This window comes from Mugil cephalus, chromosome 4 (assembly GCF_022458985.1).
Source record: "Mugil cephalus isolate CIBA_MC_2020 chromosome 4, CIBA_Mcephalus_1.1, whole genome shotgun sequence".
NCBI classification, from domain to species: Eukaryota; Metazoa; Chordata; class Actinopteri; order Mugiliformes; family Mugilidae; genus Mugil; species Mugil cephalus.
In genome coordinates, this window is record NC_061773.1 from 9,723,457 (window position 1) to 9,746,332 (window position 22,876).

General features: G+C 41.0%; 3 protein-coding genes across 4 annotated transcripts; 1 reads left to right on the forward strand and 2 right to left on the reverse strand.

Annotated features, from left to right (window-relative positions):
• Positions 1-253: 253 nt before the first annotated feature.
• slc32a1 (solute carrier family 32 member 1) lies at positions 254-4,833 on the forward strand. Its single transcript, XM_047583643.1, has 2 exons — positions 254-1,228; positions 2,342-4,833. The coding sequence occupies exons 1-2, from the start codon at positions 836-838 to the stop codon at positions 3,527-3,529; spliced, it is 1,581 nt and encodes a 526-aa protein (XP_047439599.1). The 5' UTR covers positions 254-835; the 3' UTR covers positions 3,530-4,833.
• A 1,157-nt stretch (positions 4,834-5,990) lies between these two features.
• aurka (aurora kinase A) lies at positions 5,991-10,817 on the reverse strand. Its single transcript, XM_047582032.1, has 9 exons — positions 10,514-10,817; positions 10,076-10,141; positions 9,570-9,933; positions 9,439-9,481; positions 9,155-9,346; positions 8,533-8,671; positions 8,167-8,315; positions 7,860-8,034; positions 5,991-7,157 (listed from the first exon to the last, which is right to left on the reverse strand). The coding sequence occupies exons 2-9, from the start codon at positions 10,136-10,138 to the stop codon at positions 6,972-6,974; spliced, it is 1,311 nt and encodes a 436-aa protein (XP_047437988.1). The 5' UTR covers positions 10,139-10,141; positions 10,514-10,817; the 3' UTR covers positions 5,991-6,971.
• Positions 10,818-11,226: 409 nt separating this feature from the next.
• Positions 11,227-22,143, reverse strand: prelid3b (PRELI domain containing 3). Of its 2 annotated transcripts, XM_047582034.1 has the most exons (10): positions 21,975-22,143; positions 20,694-20,862; positions 19,486-19,575; positions 18,942-19,012; positions 18,741-18,843; positions 13,872-18,179; positions 12,584-12,695; positions 12,373-12,481; positions 12,030-12,196; positions 11,227-11,916 (listed from the first exon to the last, which is right to left on the reverse strand). In XM_047582034.1, exons 1-6 carry the CDS (start codon positions 22,004-22,006, stop codon positions 18,063-18,065), a joined length of 582 nt encoding a protein of 193 aa, XP_047437990.1. In that variant the 5' UTR covers positions 22,007-22,143; the 3' UTR covers positions 11,227-11,916; positions 12,030-12,196; positions 12,373-12,481; positions 12,584-12,695; positions 13,872-18,062. The 2 variants fall into 2 exon arrangements, with proteins under 2 accessions (XP_047437990.1, XP_047437989.1); XM_047582033.1 differs by lacking the exons at positions 18,741-18,843; positions 18,942-19,012; positions 19,486-19,575; positions 20,694-20,862; positions 21,975-22,143 and having other exon boundaries at positions 13,872-14,022.
• Positions 22,144-22,876: the final 733 nt, after the last annotated feature.

Below are 22,876 nucleotides of genomic sequence, written 5' to 3' on the forward strand. Positions count from 1 at the left end.
TTCTCTTAAAAAGAAATGGATGGCGCGACATTTTTAATGAACCGATCCTATATTTGTGTGTTATATAATCTGATCCAAAGATTTGGGGTCTTCGTCAGTGTTCAGGCTCCTTTTATACGCGTAAAGTTATGCAAGATTTGAGGCCCCCGGAATGTCATTGGATGTTACGATGAGGTATTATAGATTATGGGGTGGGGGAGGAAAGGTGGGGGTACTGCAAGCACCTCCCCTAGAAATGCAGCAAATCTCTCCCGTTTTCTCCTGGTGGGGAACTGGGAGGGCTGGAGACGTGCTTTGCATTGGCAGGCTGATGAGGACACGTGTCTCCTCCCTGCCTTCCCCCCCGGGCTCCACGGTACCGCATTGGCATCAGTAAAGGCACCTGAAAACCGACGGGCAACTGCTGGAAACGTTGTGTGCCACCTTATACCCCAAAAGAAAGCGATATTACAGGCCCCGTGGAAACCTGTGGCTCGCCTTCAGTCGTGCGTAAAGCTTTTGCGCACAGCGCCGAACTGCCTCAGAGACTGAAAAGGTGCGCTACTCGTCGAGCGTCAGAGCGCAGTGCCAAGATGCAGAAACGGACCGGTGGCGTCTGAAGGTGACATGAACCCGGGGATAATCAAGAGCAGCAGGCGTACACTGAACAAGAAGTGGAGATAGCAACTGAAAAACCGTCGGTGTCTTGAAACAAAAACTTGCGCTTTTCTCTCGTGGCTTTATCTAATGCAGAGAATCAAGAGCAGCAATCCAAAGTAGCCTCATTTTTTACTGACTGGAGGAGAAGAACATCAATTAAGCTGCAGACAGTTGAGAGTCGAGAGAGGATCGAAAAATGGCGACCTTAATCAGAAGCAAGCTTTCTAATAAACTGACAAATGCAGCCACGACTGTGTCCAACAAATCCCAGGCAAAGGTGAGCGGGATGTTCGCTAGGATGGGGTTCCAGGCCGCCACCGACGAAGAGGCTCTCGGCTTCGCCGCCTGTGATGACCTGGACTACGACCACCGGCAAGGCATGCAGATGGACATTTTGACAACCGATGAGATGGGAGGCGAGGGCAGCGGAGACGGGGACGCGCTGGAGGGGGACAGCCACTACCAGAGGGACGGCACCGGTCCACCGCACTCTGCCTCAAAGGACGGGGGTCCGACGAACGAGTTGACTGAAGTCAGACCAAAAATCACCGCTTGGGAGGCGGGCTGGAACGTCACGAACGCAATCCAGGTAAAGATGCGCTTCACGGGATTATAAACGGGCGGTTCCGGCGCTCGGTTCTAATTGGCCGAGCCGTCTACGGAGCAACTGTGAAATTCTACATGCACACCTGCGTCCGCGTAAAAGGTTCATTAAAATGCCCATGTATAAACGAAAAACCACCAGGCTTTCTAGGAACTTTGACAAGTTTCTGCTTCATATAGTGTGCGGAATATAGTCTGCCTAATTGTTTTTATCTGTTATTAAAGTAGTGTAATGTCCGTGACCTCTTACCAGAGCAGTGCAGAGATTTTCAGAACCGCTTGTGCGTTACAATGCGCTGAAAAAAGGGAGGCAGTTGATGCCTTGTGCCCCCCACCCCCTCCTCCTCCTCCCTCCTCCCTCCTCCCCTCAACACACATTCTTTGTCTGTAGTGATGTCCAGTGTCACCGATGCACGTCTCTGATAAGTGTGCACATCATACTCCGCACGGTGATGACAAAACGGAAAAAGAAAGCAGTTTCTAGGCTTTGGGTTTAAAGGAAGAATTTTATAAATAATACTGTGGGATTGTTATAAAGGTTAAATGTATCTACATTAATAACCAATATTAGTTATGTGAAGTTTTACGCAACAAATAATAATTGTGCATAAAACACACATATTTTCCCAAACTGTCTTGAAAACAAAACTAAAATTAGAAATATATGTAAAGTCCATTTTTTGCATGTGAGGTGGGTCTTCACTTCTTGCGGGGGTATTTGCAGGAGAGTGGAGTCTGTGTGTAGAGGCTATGCGACAAACCTCCCTAGACGCAATGCTTTTCATGTCTTATCAGGGGCTGTGGTCACGGCAGTCGCCCTGACGTCACACTGTGTCTCCTTCAGCCCGTGATGACGTCAGAGGCGGGCGGATGCGCTCAAAGCGAAGTGGAAAACCCATCACAATAAAAAAAAAAAAAAACGGGAGTCACATTCATTGAAGAGTCACGCCAAGCAGCCCCAAAGAACAAATTAAAAATACAATTTAACCACTTCAATAAAAAATAAAATGTAAAAAAAAAGTATTTACGTTTTATTTAATGAGCATAATTCAGCACTTTTAACTCAGGCACAATATGTTTTCTTTTTCTGTGTGTCTAGGGGATGTTCGTTCTCGGCCTTCCCTACGCCATCCTGCACGGAGGATACCTCGGACTGTTTCTCATTATTTTCGCCGCCGTGGTGTGCTGTTACACGGGGAAAATCCTCATTTCTTGCCTGTACGAGGAGGATGAAGACGGGCAGCTCGTCCGTGTGAGGGACTCCTATGTGGACATTGCCAACGCCTGCTGCGCGCCCAGATTCCCATCTTTGGGTGGCCATGTCGTGAATGTAGCCCAAATCATAGAGTTAGTGATGACCTGCATCCTCTACGTGGTGGTCAGCGGTAATCTCATGTACAACAGCTTCCCCAGCATGCCAATTTCCCAGAAGTCTTGGGCCATCATCGCCACCGCCGCTCTGCTCCCCTGCGCCTTCCTGAAGAACCTGAAAGCCGTCTCCAAGTTCAGCTTGCTGTGTACGATGGCCCACTTTGTCATCAACGTCCTGGTGATTGCGTACTGCCTCTCCAGGGCGAGGGACTGGGCCTGGGACAAGGTCAAGTTTTACATCGATGTCAAGAAGTTCCCCATCTCCATTGGGATTATCGTGTTCAGCTACACCTCGCAGATCTTCCTGCCGTCTCTGGAGGGGAACATGCAGAAACCCAGCGAGTTCCACTGCATGATGAACTGGACTCACATCGCTGCCTGTATCCTCAAGGGCCTGTTCGCCTTGGTGGCCTACTTGACCTGGGCTGACGCGACCAAGGAGGTCATCACAGACAACCTGCCCTCGACCATCCGAGCTGTCGTCAACCTCTTCCTCGTGGCCAAAGCTTTGCTGTCGTATCCGCTGCCGTTTTTCGCTGCTGTCGAGGTATTAGAAAAGTCGTTTTTCCAGGATGGGGGACGTGCGTACTTTCCAGATTGCTACGGAGGCGATGGACGCCTAAAATCCTGGGGACTCACTCTCCGATGTAGCCTTGTTGTGTTCACCTTGCTCATGGCGATCTATGTGCCACACTTCGCCCTCCTCATGGGCCTCACCGGCAGCCTGACGGGCGCAGGCCTCTGCTTTCTGCTTCCCAGCCTCTTCCACCTCAAGCTTTTATGGAGAAAGCTGCTATGGCACCAGGTTTTCTTTGACGTCGCCATCTTTGTAATAGGAGGTATATGCAGCATATCCGGTTTCATCCACTCAATGGAGGGGCTCATAGAGGCTTTCAAATATAACATAGAAGAGTAGATGCAAGTCGTCGCTGGAACTATAGATGTTAACGGCAAATCCCCCCATTTAGTGAAAAAGTGAAAAGTAAAACACACCACTTGTCTGTGCGCGCTGCCCCCTTGCTTAATTCATGCGTAAAAGCGCGCACGGAGCACATGCGGACATTTTCGCATTCATACAGTACTCACATCAATTCACACACATGGTCGGTGGCAGTGAGGGAATCTGAGGCGTCCACAGCACACTGTAAGGGCAACGAAAAAATATGTTAAGGAAAGTACACACACATGTTTTCCAGTGGAGTAAACGTTTACAACATTGACCTTAAACTAAAATTGCAAAATGGGGGGCAGCTTTGCCTCTTCGTCGCTCTTGTGGTGCTTCCCCACACGAGACTTCACTTCATGTAACGCTCTAGTTTGTGATGGACCGACACGATTTACTGACGATTATTTTAAAAGGGCAAATACAAAAAAAAAAGAAAGAGAAATTTCTTCTGTGGGTAATTTGCAATATGAATCAATATGTGAATGTGGCGCTGAACCAAGAAAAAGCCTGACAAAAAATAACACAATGGCAATAACCAATAGAAAGACATGGATGCATTTAGGAATATTTAAAAGAATACCAACGTTTTTGTTAGAAAAATTAGAAAATTGGACCTAACCCGATAGATTTAAAAAATACTGGTAATGCAAACTATCAGACAGTACACAGCAGCTATACAAACTATGCATTGAATGTATGATATTTCAGACACACAATGAAACTGGGAAGTGGGAAAAAAAAAAGAAAACCGCGCGGACGTGTCAATGCTTAGGCCTTTTTTTCTTTTTTTTTAAAAAAATGACATTTATTTTATTGAACTTTTCAATCGGCAAAACAGAATTCACTCCCACATACAGGCTAAAATTATAGCCGCATGTGGACCCCTAAAATGAAGCTAAATTGCACTCAATTTCAACACATAAAATAATAATAATAACACACACAAGCGGCCTGTGTTTGAAATTCGGTGTCTGGAAATCTAAAGAAAAAAAGAGAGATCATTAAAGAGGAAAATGTGCATACAGACATTTTTCATTCTGTGCAATCCAATGGGTCCTGTGGAAATGTTATAAAACCGTATGTGTAGTGTGTTATTGTGGTTTCAAAAAGATGGAATGTATATCTCAAAGTCGTTATCATATATCGTGAAATTAATATTAAAGAATAAAGAACTACGTGAAATTATATTGTAAAAATGTGTGTGGTTTTATGTAAAACGAAAAACGGTCAGAACATGTATTTTTTTTTTCTCTATAATAAAAGATAGAAAATGACTGATAGTCGCTTTCATACTTATTTTAGGCTGTGCGGGCCTGTGGTTTGGAAAGAAGAAGAAAAAAAAATAACCAGAGAATATGTGGGTCTCGGGTTTATGTGAGGATTGGGTGGGGTTCAAAATCCGATGTGTCTGCTCAAAATCCGATTACAAAGTCTGCTGTATTTATTCCAGACTGCGTCTGCAGAGAGACTCGGAGCATGTTTTCCACTAGGCCTCACATTCCTGCTTAAATAAAACAAGCATTTCGACAGCCTTTCTGCTGCAGGCACATGCGTAAGGCCTCATGGCCGACCTGTTCATCCACTCTGTTGATTTCAGGGAACATCTGGGCAAACAATTTCATTTGTGAGTGAACTCGTCTAAAGGTCTGTATAAATCCCAGGGGTGCGCAGGGAGACTGATATGGATGGAGTCGCAAAAACAAGGGGAGGGATTGACATTTCTCAAAGGATTAACAGCTATAAATGCATGTCAAAGGTAGATCGACTATACCTTCAATTATTTGGTCATAGTTAAATATGCAAAAACAGAAAAGAAAAAATAGCTAATCTAGAAAAATCCGTCCTGTTATTTGGGAATCGTCCACCAATACTTCCTTTCAACCATTCAGGAATACAAATATACATATAAACAAATTTTAAGCACCTTCACGCGTAAAATGTGTATATTAAAATACATTTCGGTTCAAACAATCGAGCCATAATGATTTTGCTCCTGTTACAAGACCTGCATGTTCATTATCTTTCCTGGGGAGCCACCTAGTGGAGAGGGACGTCAACTGCATAAAGCAATGAGAAAGAAAACTAGCTTGGACAAACGATTTACAATCACCCCTGAGGCAATTAGCATTGTGTTTTATTCTCCGACAGTACTACTTTGGTTGTGTGTGAGTGTGTATTATACACACAAACACACACACCTATACTATATATAGATATACACATACAGAGGACCTTAAATAAATATACTTTGCATCACTACTCCCCCTAACATTGGTTCCTCTAATTAGACGTAACAGCTACAAAAAATAGCAGTATAGTCTCAATATTGTTTAAGGTGAAAATAGACACCAATTAAAAGAGATTCTCAGATTTACCATGCAAACTCATCACATCACATCCACCTGTAATACACATTAAACAGCACCTCTCATAGTAGCCTTTTAATTCAATATTTTATTTTACAAGCAGAAAATCACTTTCATTCAAACCTGTAACATTATCCCAGTTCCAGTGGTTTTCTAGCGCCATCTGCTGACTGTACACCCCACTTAGAGGCTATTGATAAAACAGTACTTTCAAGGTGATAGAATCATTTCCCTCATCAGGCATTCATGCAGTGCAAAGTCTGGTTTACCAAGTAATCGAGACAAGTAAGAGAATTTGAAATGCAAACAAGACGAACACATAAAGACATACTGGTTAAATTCAAAGTGAAAGATAATTTACCTCAACTCGATGACACTTTAGATACATTCCATACAAATTCGCCTAATTATGCAAATAAAAGAAAGAAAGGAAAAAAAGTGAAATATTTACAGTCAACAGGAAGTCACTGGTACAGAGCCCCTGAAGAGTCACGGTGTGGCTGCGCAAGTCTGCATTTACATTTAGAAGGAAAACAAGAGTTGTTTCAATAGCTTTTTACAGACAGTGTTGTAATAGTACCAGAGCTGGACACATCCATAAGAACATACTGAACTACGACAGCAGCTGAAGACCGAACAATAACCATATATACAGCCACAGCCAAACAGAGCAGCTACACTATGCATATGATCGGCCTTTGAAAATAAAAAGCATCACATGTAGTGCCAGATAATCTCTCTCCCTTTTTCTAGTCTCTTAACTTCAGTCTGGATCAGAGGGACTGTAAAAGAAATTTCAATGGAGCACTATACGAGTCCCCCACCGTGACCTTTTAGGGGTTCTGTAAACTGGTAAGACAGGAAAGTCAAAGGATAAAAAGACGACAAATATAAATCAAGTGGCTCAAATATATCTGCAGATGGAAACCATCCACATGAAGAAATGATGTTGTCACCCCAGCGATAGAAGCAGATTTTTGTCCCACACGTACGCCAAGTCCGTGTTCTGCAATACTCTCATGTACAACCCTCAGTAGTAAGAGCAATCACCGACTGGGCTCTTCGCTGTTGTTCATAGTTGTCGGCACTTTGGTCGAGGACTCGACTACCCAGGGGTGAGTCAGGACTCCCTGGATGGGAAGTCTGTGCATAGGATTGTGCTTCAGCAGCCTGGCAACCAAGTCTTTAGCTCCAGCACTGAAGTTGCTCTGTGCAGGGTAGGTGTACTCCACCTGGATGACAGGAAACAAAGATTCAATATCATGTACCACTAATGAGCAGCGAAATGGCACAATCAGGCATAACATAATGAAATAAAGTAAATAACAGATCAGACTTTTCACATGACTTAAGTTAGGTGTTATAGAATAAAATAAGGTAAGACAACAGAAAAGTAAATATGTTAATTCACAAAAAATATTTCTATACTGTATCAGGTTTAAATTGTCCAACCAAAAAGTTGAAAAACCAACCAATGTTGACTAAGATTGAACATGCATTGTAACATACAGTCATATATCACTGACCATCTTGTGATGAACGTATGAATCTGGCATCCATTTGGACGTTATTTAGACATGTGCCACCCACCTAGACCAGACCAGACACCCCAACCCCACAGCAATGACACTCTTTGATGGCAGCAGCCATCCCCAGCAGGATGCAGCACAAGGTGTTGACCTGGACTCTAAATTCACTAGATCCCAAACTGGTCAAAGTATCTGTGGGATGATCCAGAGAGGTCCCTCCCCTAAACCCATAGGACCCAAAGGCCCCCACTAACAACATCCTGTTACCAGACACCACAGGACACCCTCAGAAGACCCATGTCCGTTCTCTGATGAGTCACAACTGTTTGAGGCACAAGGGAGACCTACACAATATTGTAATGTTATGCCTGATCAGTGTAAAAGCCTGTTGATGGAGTGTAGTACCCTTGATATCTTGCGGTATGTCTCGTCGTGAGTTTTTGCTTCAAAAGGGGGTTTTCCAACCAGGAATTCGTAGCACAGGACACCCAGACTCCACAGGTCCACCTTCTCATCATGAGTTTTGCCTTCAATCATCTCTGGAGGCAAGTAGTCCAGCGTTCCACACAGAGTAGATCTCCTGAACAACGAACAACAAACCAATAGTGAGGCACCAACTAAACAAATGAACTGGAGATGCAAACAAAACTCGTTCTTCAAAAATTACAACAGTTTCACAAACCAACTTTACAGATGCTTCACGTGTGGTTACCTGGAGGACGGCGTGTGAACAGACCAGCCAAAATCTGCAATCTTCAACTCCCCATTTGCTCCCAACAACAAATTCTCTGGTTTGATGTCCCTGTGAATCACTTTCTTGGTGTGGCAATAGTTGAGGGCATCTGCTAGCTCCATGATGTACTAATAAGAAACATGAAGTAGTAAGTTTGCTACATGGACAGTCTAAAGTTTAAAGTCCTTCAAACAAGACAACTGGACATCAAGTTTTGTGGATAAAGTTTCAAACAAACATCATTGCTTCCACTTGATACATTTAAACATCTTTAAACCAGGCATGTATGTATTCATTTGATTGCATCGTACATTTTAGACAACGACATTAAAGTGAGACACTTACTGTGGCACTTCTATCCTCAGGAAAGCTTCCACAGCGCTGCAGCTCGCTGTACAGCTCTCCTCTGGGCGCAAACTCGAGGATCAGATATACACGCGATGCGTCATGGAAGTAGCCATAGAGTCGCAGGATATTTGGATGCCTGTATGTCGCAGACGCAGAAATTGTCTAAGCACACAACCGATATTCACAAAAAAAAAAAAAAAAGAAAAAAAAATGCCTCATCCTAACGGACACCTCAGCTGCTGAGTTTAGAGAAGGTCTTCACACCAAGGATTTTAAGAGGTGATATATCAGTTGCAACTAATCTTACCTTCATGAGGACAATACATAGAAATGGTTATGTCTTTGAAAGAACGCATCACTGAAACGGTTTAAAGTAAAATATTTATTAGAAAAATTAGATACTTTATTCATCCCGTGGGAAATTTTCCCATGTGCGCATGCACAGATGGGAAATCAAATTTCTTGATTCTTAACGATATGAATATAGAATAATATACTTCATCGATAAAAATGGAACTAATACAAACAGAAACATACTGACAATGTCAAATAATTTAACCGGTTTGCTTTGCGGATCATTCAGACTCTTAAATTTGATACAATCTGAACGATACATCACCTGAGGTGAGACTGGATCTCCACTTCTCTCCTCAGCTGGTGCTCAACACCGGCCTTCTCCAGCTGCTTCTTGAAGAGCACCTTCAGGGCTAGGATGAACTTTGTTTGTCGCTCTCTGGCAAGGTAGACATTACCAAACTTTCCTTTTCCTAACGGACGGCCAATGTCAAAGTTTTCCAGGCTCCATGGTTTCCTGTGTGAGCAAAGTGTGACAATAATGGTGACATATTCTGCAATTTTCTATTGGATTACATGAATATTGTAAAGAATCCCACTTAGACATACTTTGAAGAAGACACATGTGCGTGATCACTCTTGGTTGGTTTAGCTAAGAAAAAGAAAAGCAAAAGGCACGTTTTAGAATCCAAAAAACAGACATAAAACAATCATTTGTTTGTCCAGTAAAGTCCACTCACTTTGAGGCTTCTCCGACTTTGCTGGTTCCGACGGTGGCTTGGTTGACTCCGGCGTCACCCTGGACACCTGCTTCTGTGGCTGGTTTTGCGGGGGTAAAGTTTTGGGTTGTGGTGCAGGGTTTAGAGGATTCACATTCTGATCAGCAGGGTTTGTGTGCTTCACAACAACAGAGCCATGAGACACTGGCTTCTGATGGCTCACAGGGCGCTGAACACGTTGCGGTCCATTTGACACACCGAGGACCCGCTGAGGCCCATTTGACACACCCAAGACTCGCTGATGCGGAGTTGGTGTGACTACGGCTTTCTGAATCCTCTGTGGCTGTTGTGAGACAGGAATACGCTTCGGCCCATCACTGTTTGACTGCAATCAAAGTGAAACACCAAACACTGAAAACATCTTTTTATTTATTTTTTTTTTTTTTTAAAGTGAAAGAGGTCTTTTTCTTGTGCCCTGAACCAAACTGAATAATCTCTCGTCAAGTTCAAATTAAAATGATCAATACCTTCATTTCAGGCCTTTGTAGCTTTGTGCCCATGGCCACCTTGATCATTGCAGAAGAATCCATACTCTGAGAAGAAAAGAAAAATAAAAGAGTGGAGAGATATGATTTCACTATTAATAAAACTCTTTTTTTTTTTTTAAACATGGTTTAGCCTGTATTTCTCTAAATTGTAGGTTAGCTGGTGAAACTTAATTTAACCACAACGTTGCCTACCACATGTGCTTAAAGCTGCTCTTATATTCATACTAATCTCTAAATGTGAACATAAACACTGAAAAGTCGAACATACTTCAGGTGGCAAAACGATAGTTAGCCTCCATTCTCGCTTAGCTACCAATCGCTATAGACAGTGGCAACATTAGCTTAGTAACCATAGCACACAACAAGTCCCACAAAATACTCATTAAAATGTTAATTATGAGACTTACATACACTTACCCAAATAGATTATTGCACGATGACCGACAGCGACCACCGTCGGAAAATTTATCCAGAATTTAAAAGGGTCAGAGGCAGATTTCCAGCACGTAAAGTTAGCCCAGCTACCTACCAGCTACGTCGGCCAGAAGACGCAGTTCGTAGTAGAGATACAACGAACTTCACGTTTCCACCCTATCCCAGTCCTTTTTAGACGTTTTAGAGAAATAAATATAGTTTTAAAAAACCACACGAATAAAAGCTGCGGATGCGTTCAGACTCTGTGTGTATTTGATTTCAAACGTCCCCTCGTTCACAACCTTTAAACAGACCGTGGTCTCTGATTGGCTGAGTGAATGCTCTGTACTCGTCCTCCATTGGCTGGCGAGGCACGACGTCACCGGAAATGCTCCACCAGTGGACGCGCAAGCGCTCTGGATAGGGGGGTCGGCTTGTTTGTTGCACGTTATTTTATGGCATTAGTTTTGTTACATTTTGTTTGTTTTGGCTACAAATATAGCTCTTTGCTAACAGATATAATTATAGATTTCCTACCAAATATTATAACCAGGCAGCGATAATAATTTGTCCCAAAAGAGGAAACATAGCTTTACGGATTCAATAGACAATAAACCAGAAAGCATCATGCTATGTTTCAAATTATTCAAAATGTCTGGAGGCATTAACAATATCTGTGTTTCAAAAACGTATTGAATATCTTCAGTTGGACGGGATTCAGAGACAAAGTAGGCATTTATTTTCCAGCTTCAAATAAATCCAAAAAACAAAGTTGAAACAAGAAGACACTGGACTTGTTGGGTTGCTGAAGATGTTCCACCATTCGTCCATGTACATTCCTCAGCTCTGATGACAATTAATATAGACTAATATATGTTTCAAATAACTATCATAACACAAACGAGACAGACATTACACAGTAGAAGAATATCCAGTTAGTTCTGAAAATCTGTTGACACTTTAGCTTCTGTATGTTCAGAATTACTGTACTGGTTCATAAAACTCTCCAGTGGCCACATCAAATAACTGCATATATGCATTCAGGGTAAGATGGTTGCTGTTCTTTGTTGCACAGTTAAATTAAACAACTTTTAAGTGTTGCAAATATCACAGCAGGTTTCAGAAAGCATTAACATGTCAGCAGTTCAGGATCTGATATTCTGAAGAGTTCAAAGGTCCCATGAGCACAACATCCAACTCACTGCCTGAGTGATGATGTTACTGAGTTCAAAATACAAATCTCAAGAAGAGGTAGATAAAGCTGCTGCAAACTGGAAATCAATGCCTGGATCCTGAGAGCGTAGGAAGTCCAGTGCTCTCGGTGTCCCAGTTGTAGAAAGGTACCTGCTGTTGTGGTTGTAAACCATGACAATAACATCACAGTCACAGGCCTGGAGCTCTCGAACCTGAACAAAACAAGAGATGACAGACTGATCAGATACTGTGGGAGAGTCGAGGGGCCACATTTAGGTCCTTGACAGTTACACAAGAATTTGTTCACGTATACAAATGTACACACCTTTCCCTCAATGCCTCTTATAAGTTGAGCAGCTGCTCCTTGTTGACTCTCTTCATCTGATGATGATGAGTCCTGATACGCTTCTCCCTGTGCCAGCCTGCTGAATTCAGAGTCGACCTCCTCTGTCTCATCTTGAGTCATCTTTTCAAAAACACTATTTGTGATATCTGGAATAAAGCAAAACATCTGTCAAGGAACACTTTTCACATCTGGGAGTTGAGAGCAACTATTGCAAACAATACAACAGAATGACACACAAAGTCGCTGTTCACACTTGGGAACCTGGACCAAATCCATTTACCCTAATATACAGGGTAGAAAATGTAAAAATGACCTTCATTACCTTCAGTGCATGTCTCTGTCTTCGTTGAGGTGCTAAATGACTTGTTTTCTTTTGATTGTCCTCCATCATCATCCTTCCTCTTCTTTCGGTTCCTGCTGTAAATCCAACACTTTACCAGTACAATATGAACAATGGTTACTTGTGTTTTAGATTATTTTTGCATAATTTGTGAAAGCAAATTTCACTCTTTCATAAAACAAGTGTGGTATACCTTTATTCTTTCATCCACAAGACCTGTTGCCAGTGATGCCTGCTGGATTTTCAGTTTGTTCTCATTTGTGCTGCAGTTCTGCATTCCCTGTGCCCACAGAGATTCAAGGATCCTGAAACAGCAGCATACACAGATTCAGTTTCTCTTACTGAGATGAAGTGTTTAAATCTTTTAGGATTGTGTGTGAGTAAAAAGGCGCTGAATTTTAATCATAAACATCCAAAGTGAATCCAATTAAGACACAAAACATACATCTTTTGATACGTGCAACGGAAATATGTGTTCTGATATTGTAGGAGAGATGGTGATTTTATTTCACAGTCAATGTAGGGGATGCAGTTTGTCACGGTGTTTTCTGATACATCAGTGAATTTGAGCTTCAGTTTATTTACATGCATTACACAAATCTTTGCAAACTTGAATGATATGAAGCCATCAGAAAGTATAATAAACTCATCCTTTACCCACGAGGGATGTGCTAGGCCTGTTTAAAGTAACTCAAACTATCTGACTAACTATATGAAAGGGAATTTGGGAAGTTTCAACTACTGCCAGTACAACACACCATGGCAGAAATCTCTAGATTTCTGATTGTGGTGGGGGGCATTTCTTTGTGGATTATAAAATAATCGAGCAAATCTCAATTTAATAAATTTGATTATCGTATTGGGCTCATCTTAGACCTTCTTGTTATCAGAAGGACACTTGTCAACATACAACAAGTGTCTTCTTTATTCTAGATTACATTTTTAGTTAAATCAAAAGAATATGAGTGAGTCTTTGCCAAGCTGATGGTTTAGTTGTAGATACATTTGAGGATGAATCAACAGTACTTCAGCTAAATTCCTCAAATGAATATGTTAAAAAGGTATATTATTTACGACCCTGCAAGAAGCATTGGGTAACCGCTTTGTAGAAAAGTCAAACCGACATAAAATAGATTTTTTTAACTGGTCGTATTTTGCTCATTTCACATGAAACAGCTTTCTGCTCAACTTGTGAAGCTTGGCTATGCGTAATGGTTCAGTGTCCTACCAGTGAAAAGTTTGAACACACACACTTTCAATATGTGTCCAGATTTTTGAATGGAAGCTTACAATTACTAGTTAATGAAGAAATGTGTTTAGAACAGTCAGCACCAACGTTGCAGAAGTCTTGCAAGGCCAGAAGAAGCTCGGTCAAAGTGCGTTAGCATTGTGTGCAATCTCTCCCGGCACCTCGTACATAAGTGCCAGCTCTTTCGTGATGACACAGGTCGAGATTTATTCGTGTGCATTAATGTACTTACTGCAGTGTTTCAGAAGGCAGTGTGTTTTTCTTCGGCATGTTGTATTCTGTTGGTGTTGCCGTGGCCGACTGTCCCTACCGGACGTAAGGCGAGCATGCACCGCCAGATTTGAATTGCGCATGCGCGAATTAGGGAATTACGGAAGCCGGATTGTACGTTTCATTAACCTTAGAAAATATACAGTGAAAAAAATCGTATTATCCTTGCTGTGTTCAATTTTCCACCGTATAAACACTGTAATAATCAGTTCTTTTCCTCACGTGTAGTTATCTATTAAATTAAAAAAAAAATCCATGACTCAATTATATTGTATACCAACAATCACTAAACATCGCAATTTCTAATGAGCAAACCCTTTTCCCAGAGCAAAAGGTAGCTAGGAAAATCCCCCCCTTTGTCTGGAACCGACTTTCATATGGAAACAGAAGATTTCTGCTCTCTAGACAGTCCTGCTATCATTCGCAAGGTCAATTAGTTGGCAACTGGATAGATCTGAGAAAGTTTTACTGTAGGCTACTATACCAAACTTTAATAACCTTAATATAATTTCAAGTGTACAGTCTGCCAACATTTTATATCACAATCTACTGTATCTTTATTTTCACTAAAACATAGTAAAAAAAACACGTATAAAGGATCTTGTGAAACCTCCCTTTTCCTCTTTCCTTTCCTCTTTTTCTTTCTTTTACCATTTGTTCTTTCTTGTCTTTTCTTGTCTTTCCTCCCTCTCAATCTTTTGGAGTCTTTTTCAGTGCTTTCTTGTGTTCCTCTAATCTTTATCTTTAAACTTTCTCTTGTCCTCTGACAGCTTGTTCCTGTCTTCTTGTTCCTCTAATCCTCTGTCTCTTCCAAGTCTTTTTCTTCTTCTCTAGTTCTGCATTTTTCTCATTCATTACTTTTTTATTTTTTTGTAATCCTTTCTTCACCTCCTCCAGATCTTTCTTTGACTCCTCCAGTTCCTCATACCCTCCAGTTGTTTCTTTTCCTCCTCCATTGTTTTCAACTCACCCTCAAGTTTCTTATTATACTCCTTCAGATATTTCTTACTCTCCTCCATTTTCTTATTGTCTACACTTTTAATTCTTGCAGATCTTTCTTGGACTTCTCCAGCTCATGATACACTCTCCAGAGTTTTCTTTGGTCTTGTCAAATTCTCTTCTTTGCTCGTCCAGTTGGTTATTCTCCTTCATTGGTACTTTATGCTCCTTTAGTTCTCTTTTCTTTCTTGAGTTTCTTGTTTTCTTCCTACACCTTTAAGATTGATTCTTTCCCCTTTTTCTTTGTCTCCTTCAGAGCTTTCTTCTCCTTGTCCCCGTTATCTTCTAGTGCCTTCTTTTTTTCTTCAACAGTTTCTCCCTCGGTCAACTCAACTTTGGTTTACTCTTTGTCAGGTTTTGCATTTTAACATTCAGTATTCAATATTTGAAGACTTCACTTTTCAGTCTAATGGAGAGATTCATTCTCCTTGATAACTTCCTGGATTTCAGTTCACTCAGTCCATCTTGTATTCAGTGCTCTTCTTCTTGGCTTCTAAACAGGCCTTGAATGTCAATACTCTCCACCTCTGCTGTGTGACGTTTGGCCCATTCACTGAGCTCCTAAACTTTGTCACTGCTATATGTTCCTTTTTTTGGCTTCATGCAGTTACTCCAAAAGAGTTTAATTGTACTTTTGCAATCCATTTCTGACTTGCTTTGCCTCGTTACGATCACTGATGATATTTGTCTCATTAGCAGCAGTCACAAATCCCACTTTATGAGCATTACCCTTGAATGCCCTCCTCAGCCTACCTCCCCAGTTTCCATGTGTACTGTCCATGATGAGAATCAGGCACAAATGACCCTCTTGGTCCATGTCCATTGCATACAAACACAGCCCTGGGTTTTTGAAAAATTTTAACTCACTATTATCAGGATCAGTTAACTGAAAATGTTCTCGATCTGATGCTTTATTTTCATAAAGAAGCTTTTCTCTTTTTTTAGGAGATGGATTGGTTCTTCATGCCCTGGAGGTGGATGGATTTGACTGGATGCGGATTCCTGTGTGATATCTGTAAATTAAGCTAAATTTGCAAAACATCTGTCAAGCCGCACTTTTTAATCTCCTATACTGAAGTTTATATTTCCCTACATTTGGTAGATGTTTTCTGTCTCTGCACTGTGTTCCAGACACCTCAGAAGTTAAGGGCAAAATTAATAAATTGTAACTTTGCAAAAAAAAAAGAAAAAAAGAAAAAAAAAAGAAAAGAAATAAAAGGATGCTGGTGGCACCCAGAATTCACATCAAACATTTCATTAATTTTTTCACCACATGAAATTGTAGGACTAGCATTTGGCCTCAGTGTGGCAGAAAAGAGGCAACATCTTTCGTATGCTCCCTGCATGTAGACCAACTGCTTCAGTGTTTAAACCATTTATTTATGTAAAAATCTATTTTAATGGCCTTTAGCTAAACGACTGCTCTAATACATTCAATGACCGTGATTGACTTTCACTTCAGCCAGGTTTTAATATAAATAATCATGAATTTGACCTATTCCTCATTAAAAACAGTTTGAATTAAAATCTGTATTGAATGCTAACTTTAAAAAAAGGACACTTCATTTTTTAGATTAATCCAGACATGTGTTATTTTTTATCTCACCTTAAATAAAAAAATAAATCACTTCCAAGTTAAAATATTTTATTGCCACATTTTGCATTTGTTCAGAGAATTTCTTTTTATCACTGGCACCTAGACAAAAAAAAAAAACAAAAAACAAAAAAAAAACATAAAGTACACTTTCTGGTTAGTTATGTGACATCACACCATAAATAACTCACTCATTCAAAGAAAACTATTAAAATAAATATTCCTGTTACAGGTTAAAAAAAAAAGATATTTTAAAGAAACTAGTTTGTTGTTCGTTCACCATCACCATACTGCTGTCCACTGTATGAAAAAAAGACCTTCCCAGATACATGCTCATATTGTCAGCTCCCTCAGCAGGTGTAGCAGCTTTTTCTTCTTAGAATAGATAAGTTTGTAAGTGCAAGTAAAAGTGCATGTAATGGTCTTGAGGTCTTCTTATTGAAAGAACGTGCTGAGAGGCTTATATGTTGATAAAACTTCTTAATATCTAAAAATAATAATAAAAATAAAATAAAATAAATAAGCTGAAACAAGTGTGAGTGGACTTGTAAGAGGAAACACTACAAGTCCAGCTGCCTCAGTTTGACCTTTTTTTTTTGATATACCATGGCCTGGATGACCAAGAACCTTCACAGGTATAAACCTGCTTCAGTTCAGCAAACAAGTTCAAGGTTGAGTAAATGAAGTTTTTACCGTTTACATCTGTGTTGTAATGAGTTTGCATTTGAGAAGGCCTTCTACATCAAAAACATAAATATGGCAAGTAGCTTGATCCCTTCATTTCACTTATACCTTAATAACAATATTAGTTATTACATAACAACAATACAGTTTATAATCAGGCCAACACACGCTGCCTGGTACAGTGTCTTGTTATTACTGAGGTCCCACAGAAAAACCTTGTTGAGATGGCCCGCTTACACAAATAAACCCCACTGAGATTTCCTCTGATCTGAGCACATGTGCCCTTGACATACACTGCATGTGACCACCACCCCTGTAATCTGTTGACTTTCAGCCATCGTACCTAAACACAAGCAGTCATTACAGTACAGTTCTCCTGTACATCTTACCATAAACTGTTTTTCTTTTGACCCTGTCACTTCGAACAGAGTTCATGATAGAGGAGACTCGCACACATTCTGAGGTCGTTTTCCAGATGAAAACACATCTGGCAAAGGTTTGAAGACGCTGGACAAAAAGCAGTGTCCGCTTTGGCACTTTTCATTGTTTGGATGTTTCCAGTTCGCCCACGGCTACATTTCTGCCAGTGCCACACGCGTCCGAGAACAAACGATGTTCAAACTTGTACCAGTGTGCCACATAGTTCTAATCTCTGCAGTCCTGCCAGACGGCATCCGCTGAAATCACTCAACAGGACCTCCTCATGCTGCAGCCTGCTGCTTAAAATATATCTAATGTAGATAGTCAAGTGAACCAGATGGTTGGATTGTAACTTTAAATAATACAAAAAAACCCCAGAGCACCAAAACAGCATCCAGGAAGGGATGCTGGTCGTACTGGTTTCGCTCAGACACTGCTGGACAACAGAGGCATGTGTCATTTCTCAGTGACTGCAGCGGCCATCGGGGTGCGCATGGTCCCCCGCGCTGTGGCGGCCAGCTCCTCGATTTCTGCGTTCAGTCGCCTGATTACCAACTCCATGGCTTCACGGCCCTGATCAGGAACAAAATACACCATTAGTCATGTGATGAGGATCAGCATTTAAGAGAGCCACAGGAATAACGCTGCGCCTCATACTAAGTGTTCTGTAACTACTTAGTGTGCAATACAAACAAGTTCCTTTGTGGATAGATCCTGTGTGTCGTCACACTCACATCTGAATGATGTAATTATCACCTGTCATTACAGTTTCTTCACATAACGTTTGTGTGTAGAACTGCTTGGTTACGCGTTTGTCTAGACTGCATCTTCAGTTTTATTGTATATGTCAGTGAAAACAACATTATTCTAATCTATGACAAACACTTTTAGTACCCAAAACAATATGACTGAATGGGTGCAGAAACAATTGTCATAACTGAGTCACAAGTTTTTTTTGTTTTGTTTTTTACGTTGGCAGCTCATTAACTAAATTCTAAAACACAGATTTAAATTCTCATTCTCAGTTTGATTGAAGTGATCAGCATAAACAGTCATACTTCAGAGGAGCAGGCCCTGAGAAAAGTTTGATTAATTCTCAACATGTGAAACTATCTGAAACAGGGGATCTCTTACCTTTCCAGCATTTGCAGAGATGGTACTGGCCAAAACTCCCTCCAGGTAACTGCTGAGACTGACCCCTTTCACAGAGATAATGGCCTCCTGAGTCAGTACCGTTCTAGAGGTGACAGAGGTTTAAAATACGTCACAGTCAAAATCCGCCTTGAATCACATGACAATTAAAGAAAGTCTCACTTGAGCAATATCAAAACTCACTTCTCTGGATCTTGGGGGTGTGGTTTGTACGTTAACTTTTCATCCACAGACACCATGTTTGTGAATGTGATCTGTCGAGAAAATAAATCATTAATAATCAAACAAAGATATATGCACATGTCTTATATAACATGCCAGTCCGAGAGACCTGTCAGGTCCCACAACAGCACAGTGAACTCCCTTTATTGAAATGTGAACCAGTCAAACAGGAATTCATTCCAGAGATAATTCACCATTTAAGACACTGAGCTTGTGTGTTTGTTCAGGTGGAAAGCCGAGCTGTGTGTGTTTCATAATGAGATTTAATAGACTATGACCCTTTAAACAAAATCAGGAAAGTATCTTCCATACTTAACGGTCACATTTTGCACTACCAGTGGGCAGAAGTGAAACCTGAGATGTCTTTCCATCTGCAAGTGCCATGTCCTGTAGTAGCACATTCATCTGGCAGCACATTCATGTACGTCATGTTCTCACTGGCACAGTGATAGTAAAATCTCAACATGAGCTCGAGAGTAGGGCGTGTTGTTCTAAATGTACTCACATTTGTAGACTGAAGTTCGAACGTTTTCTCTTTGGGATCCACCACCGATTGCTCCTGAACATACGTGTACGTCCGTGCGTTTCCAATGATCTGCAGGCAAAGAAAGAGACGGACTTTACTATAAAGTGAAGTTAACGTATAAAACAGATTAAAGTTTAACTCCATGTTAAATTGCTTGTTAACCAATGTTTCCAGTACAAATACCCAGGTTGCATTTGAATATCATACAATAAATTAGTCATGATTGCACTGAACCACTACTTATTTCAATTCATTTGCACGCAAGTTTAGTTTAATACATTGAAAACTTCCACGTAAAAGTAATTTGTAGCTTTTTCAGGCAGAACAAGGACAAAATGTAAACTTCAAATCTTTACTCAAAGTTACATTTCAGTTCTGCATGTAAGGTTCTGTTCCACTAGCTTTAGCTTTATAATGTTACTGGGATTTTCCGTCATCTCTGCTGAGGCTTTGACAGCACCTCACACAAAAGTACAGAGGTGAGCTCCAAGACGTCTGCATGATACATACTGTGAGGCTCAGGAGTGATCTGCCTTTGAGACAATCTGATTAAGAGCTGCGTTAATATGCTATCAATCACTGGGACAGTCTGTGACATGGACTGTCCTTGGAATTAAAAGGGCTATTCATAGATGCTACCAGAGACTACAACTCCTTCCTCAGACACCTTGTGCTGCAGAACAGAAAGTGACTGGGCAGTGTTGTTTATACAGACTGACAGAAGACAGAGTAACAGACTATTTGTTTACTGTAGCCTTATCATCCGAGTTCAAAAAGTCAGCGATCCAAGGAAAAAAGCTCAATGTCATGTCGTAGAAATCCAGAGGCCTCCATTCACAAACAGGTGAATTAACGTGACCTCTAGTTTGAAATGAGCTGACGCAGAGATGGAAAGTTACAACACATGCTGTCATGGGGTACAGCTCAGCAATGACAGAAATGGCACTACCGTGTTCTGTAACGCACGAGCTGTGGCACAGAGCCTTGAACTCGAATGGGTTTCAGTCAGCCACCAGGTTTGCTGCAGCTGGACAGAAATAGCCACGCGGGCTAAGGTCATGCTTGCTGGATGGAAAGCATTAACCTCTCAATGGTACTGAACTGGTCCAGGATAAAACCAGATTACTATAACCTTTTAGTCTCTTTTTCCATAGAGTGCGAGAATTTTTTTGTGTCCTGACACTTACAGATTTGACTATGGATGGAAGACCCCACTCTGTGCTGAGCAGCCTTTTACTGTGGAGGCGTCCCTGTTTGTCGATGTTTCTGTCCAGAACATCCACTCCGATCACACTGGGGTTCATGGGGTTGGGGTACTTCTGCATAGCAGCCTTGGTCACAGTCTCCCAAGGATGGCTGTTGAAGCAAAGCCAAGGAAAAAAAAAAAACAATTATTGTAATACTAAAAACTCAGTGTTATATATTTAGTGCTGCAGTGTGACTGAAGGTTATGTAATGAAGTACAACTTTACTTAAGTATTACCATTTTATACTAGTCTGAACTGAGAGCTTTAGTTATCACATACTTAGCAAATTATTATAGAGATAGGCCACAACACATAAGAATCTGTAAATAAGTTGCATCCACTGAAAAACATATGAAGAAGTTTTATTTAATGCTATTGAACACACAAGTGTGGATGCCACAAGTATTTACTAGCCACATAGTGATAATCAGTTCATTTAATATATTAGTGTCCTTACAGGTGGATTGTTTTCTACATTTTTTTTTATTATTAACATATTCAATGCATGTTTACAATCCTGCTTTACTACTATGCGACATTAATTGTTACATGTTGCTTACAAATTAAATGGTTGGTGGATTATATAACACAGTCAGACAGTAACACAATATTACCGGTAGGTCTAAATCACAGCACGTGTCTCGGAAACTCAAATGTTTTCAATTTCAAAATGAATATAGGGAAGATTTTTTGTTACGTTACGTGGTTGTCAGACGTAGGCGTTTTGTTGTTGCTATGGAGACGTGTGAATGAGCCGGCACTAGAAGTGACGAAGGCGGCTACGACGGAATGTAGGTGAAAGGTTACACTGTACTAGTGATGGGAGCTTACGCAACCCCGTTGCAAAAGATGTGCACAGAGACACTGTAGCATTATTTTGTTATACATTATATATAAATATATAATAAAGTATTAGTGTAGTCGTCTATTTGTGTTTCTTCTTTGAGCGCCAACGTACATTAACCGGTAAAGAATCTCGCTACTTTGCTAAAGCTTAAACCGTATTCATATCTATGGCTTATACTATTAGCATGCACAGCTAATGACACTAAAGTTATAATTAGCCGCATTTTCCGGCGAAGCTTTGCTGTCCTCTAAACCCCGCCGTATGCCGTTCACTGGATTAAATGCCAGCTGGTGTGACTTATCTGTTTGAACCAGACAGCGAAACTCTTGACGGCCGAATCATCTGTAGTAAACACATTGTGTGGCTAAACTCACTTGAATATGTGCTCTGAAGTCCAGATCTTCATGGTTCTGTCTGAGAGGTGCTGGAGAAGCCGGGGCTAACGCGTTGTAAACCGGTAGGTCGGCACAGTCACACTGACAGCGATCAGAGGACTACATTCAGAGAAAAGTACTAGTCTCCTCCCCCTCCTCCTCCTCCTCCGCAGCCCTCACCGGAGCGGCAGTCACATGAGTGTTAAACGCAGTTCCGGTAGTCTGGTACACGGCGCATGCGTACCCTGACCTTGAAGACTGCGGAATAATAAGCATTTCAAATAAAAACTTGAGAACTAATCTGCGACCTAACACATGAATTGAACCTTGCCGAGTATGAGCCTCGTCTTAACGTCTGTGTTTTAGATTAGTTCTCAATGCTGCGTTTATGGTAATCGCCCTTTTAACCTTTGATGTTACACATCCCAGATGGGTGAAGGTTGCAGGTTCCCAGCTGACGCAATAGGGTCAAGCCACAGGTCAAAACTTTATTAACTCAGTCACATGAACTTGTTCCTGTGCAGCATTTGATATTGTGTATGTAATATTTTATATAACGCCCTCATGCGACTTTGAAGTTCTAAAATCAACACTCGAAAATGTCCAATGTGGTTTAAATGTCCAAACATATCAAACATAATGCACATGACCTTGACACTGTTTAATGTGGATTTACCAAACAAAGGAGCACCAGTCATTGCTTTCAATTATATAATGTGCATTTGTGACCTTTTACCACAGGTGGCATACATCTCACGTGTGTTTCATTTCAGCATGTGCCCTCCCGTGCGTGGTTGCAGGAGAAATCTGAGGGATCACGACATAACTCAAAGTACAAACTGTGGAACAAACAAAGTCTGACCTATAATTAGTAAAAAATGTATTTTCCTCAACCTTACTTC

Excerpts from the sequence above, each read along its gene's own strand:
- slc32a1 (XM_047583643.1), top strand. The coding sequence starts at position 836 with ATGGCGACCTTAATCAGAAGCAAGCTTTCTAATAAACTGACAAATGCA. Across the intron at positions 1,229-2,341 it reads ACGTCACGAACGCAATCCAG|GGGATGTTCGTTCTCGGCCT; the intron begins GTAAAGATGCGC and ends CTGTGTGTCTAG.
- aurka (XM_047582032.1), bottom strand. The coding sequence starts at position 10,138 with ATGGATTCTTCTGCAATGATCAAGGTGGCCATGGGCACAAAGCTACAA. Across the intron at positions 9,347-9,438 it reads GCACATGTGTCTTCTTCAAA|GAAACCATGGAGCCTGGAAA; the intron begins GTATGTCTAAGT and ends TTGCTCACACAG. Across the intron at positions 7,158-7,859 it reads CATACCGCAAGATATCAAGG|GTGGAGTACACCTACCCTGC; the intron begins GTACTACACTCC and ends CCTGTCATCCAG.
- prelid3b (XM_047582033.1), bottom strand. The coding sequence starts at position 13,909 with ATGCCGAAGAAAAACACACTGCCTTCTGAAACACTGCA. Across the intron at positions 12,482-12,583 it reads TTGTGGATGAAAGAATAAAG|TGTTGGATTTACAGCAGGAA; the intron begins GTATACCACACT and ends GTACTGGTAAAG. Across the intron at positions 12,197-12,372 it reads GACAGAGACATGCACTGAAG|ATATCACAAATAGTGTTTTT; the intron begins GTAATGAAGGTC and ends GCTTTATTCCAG.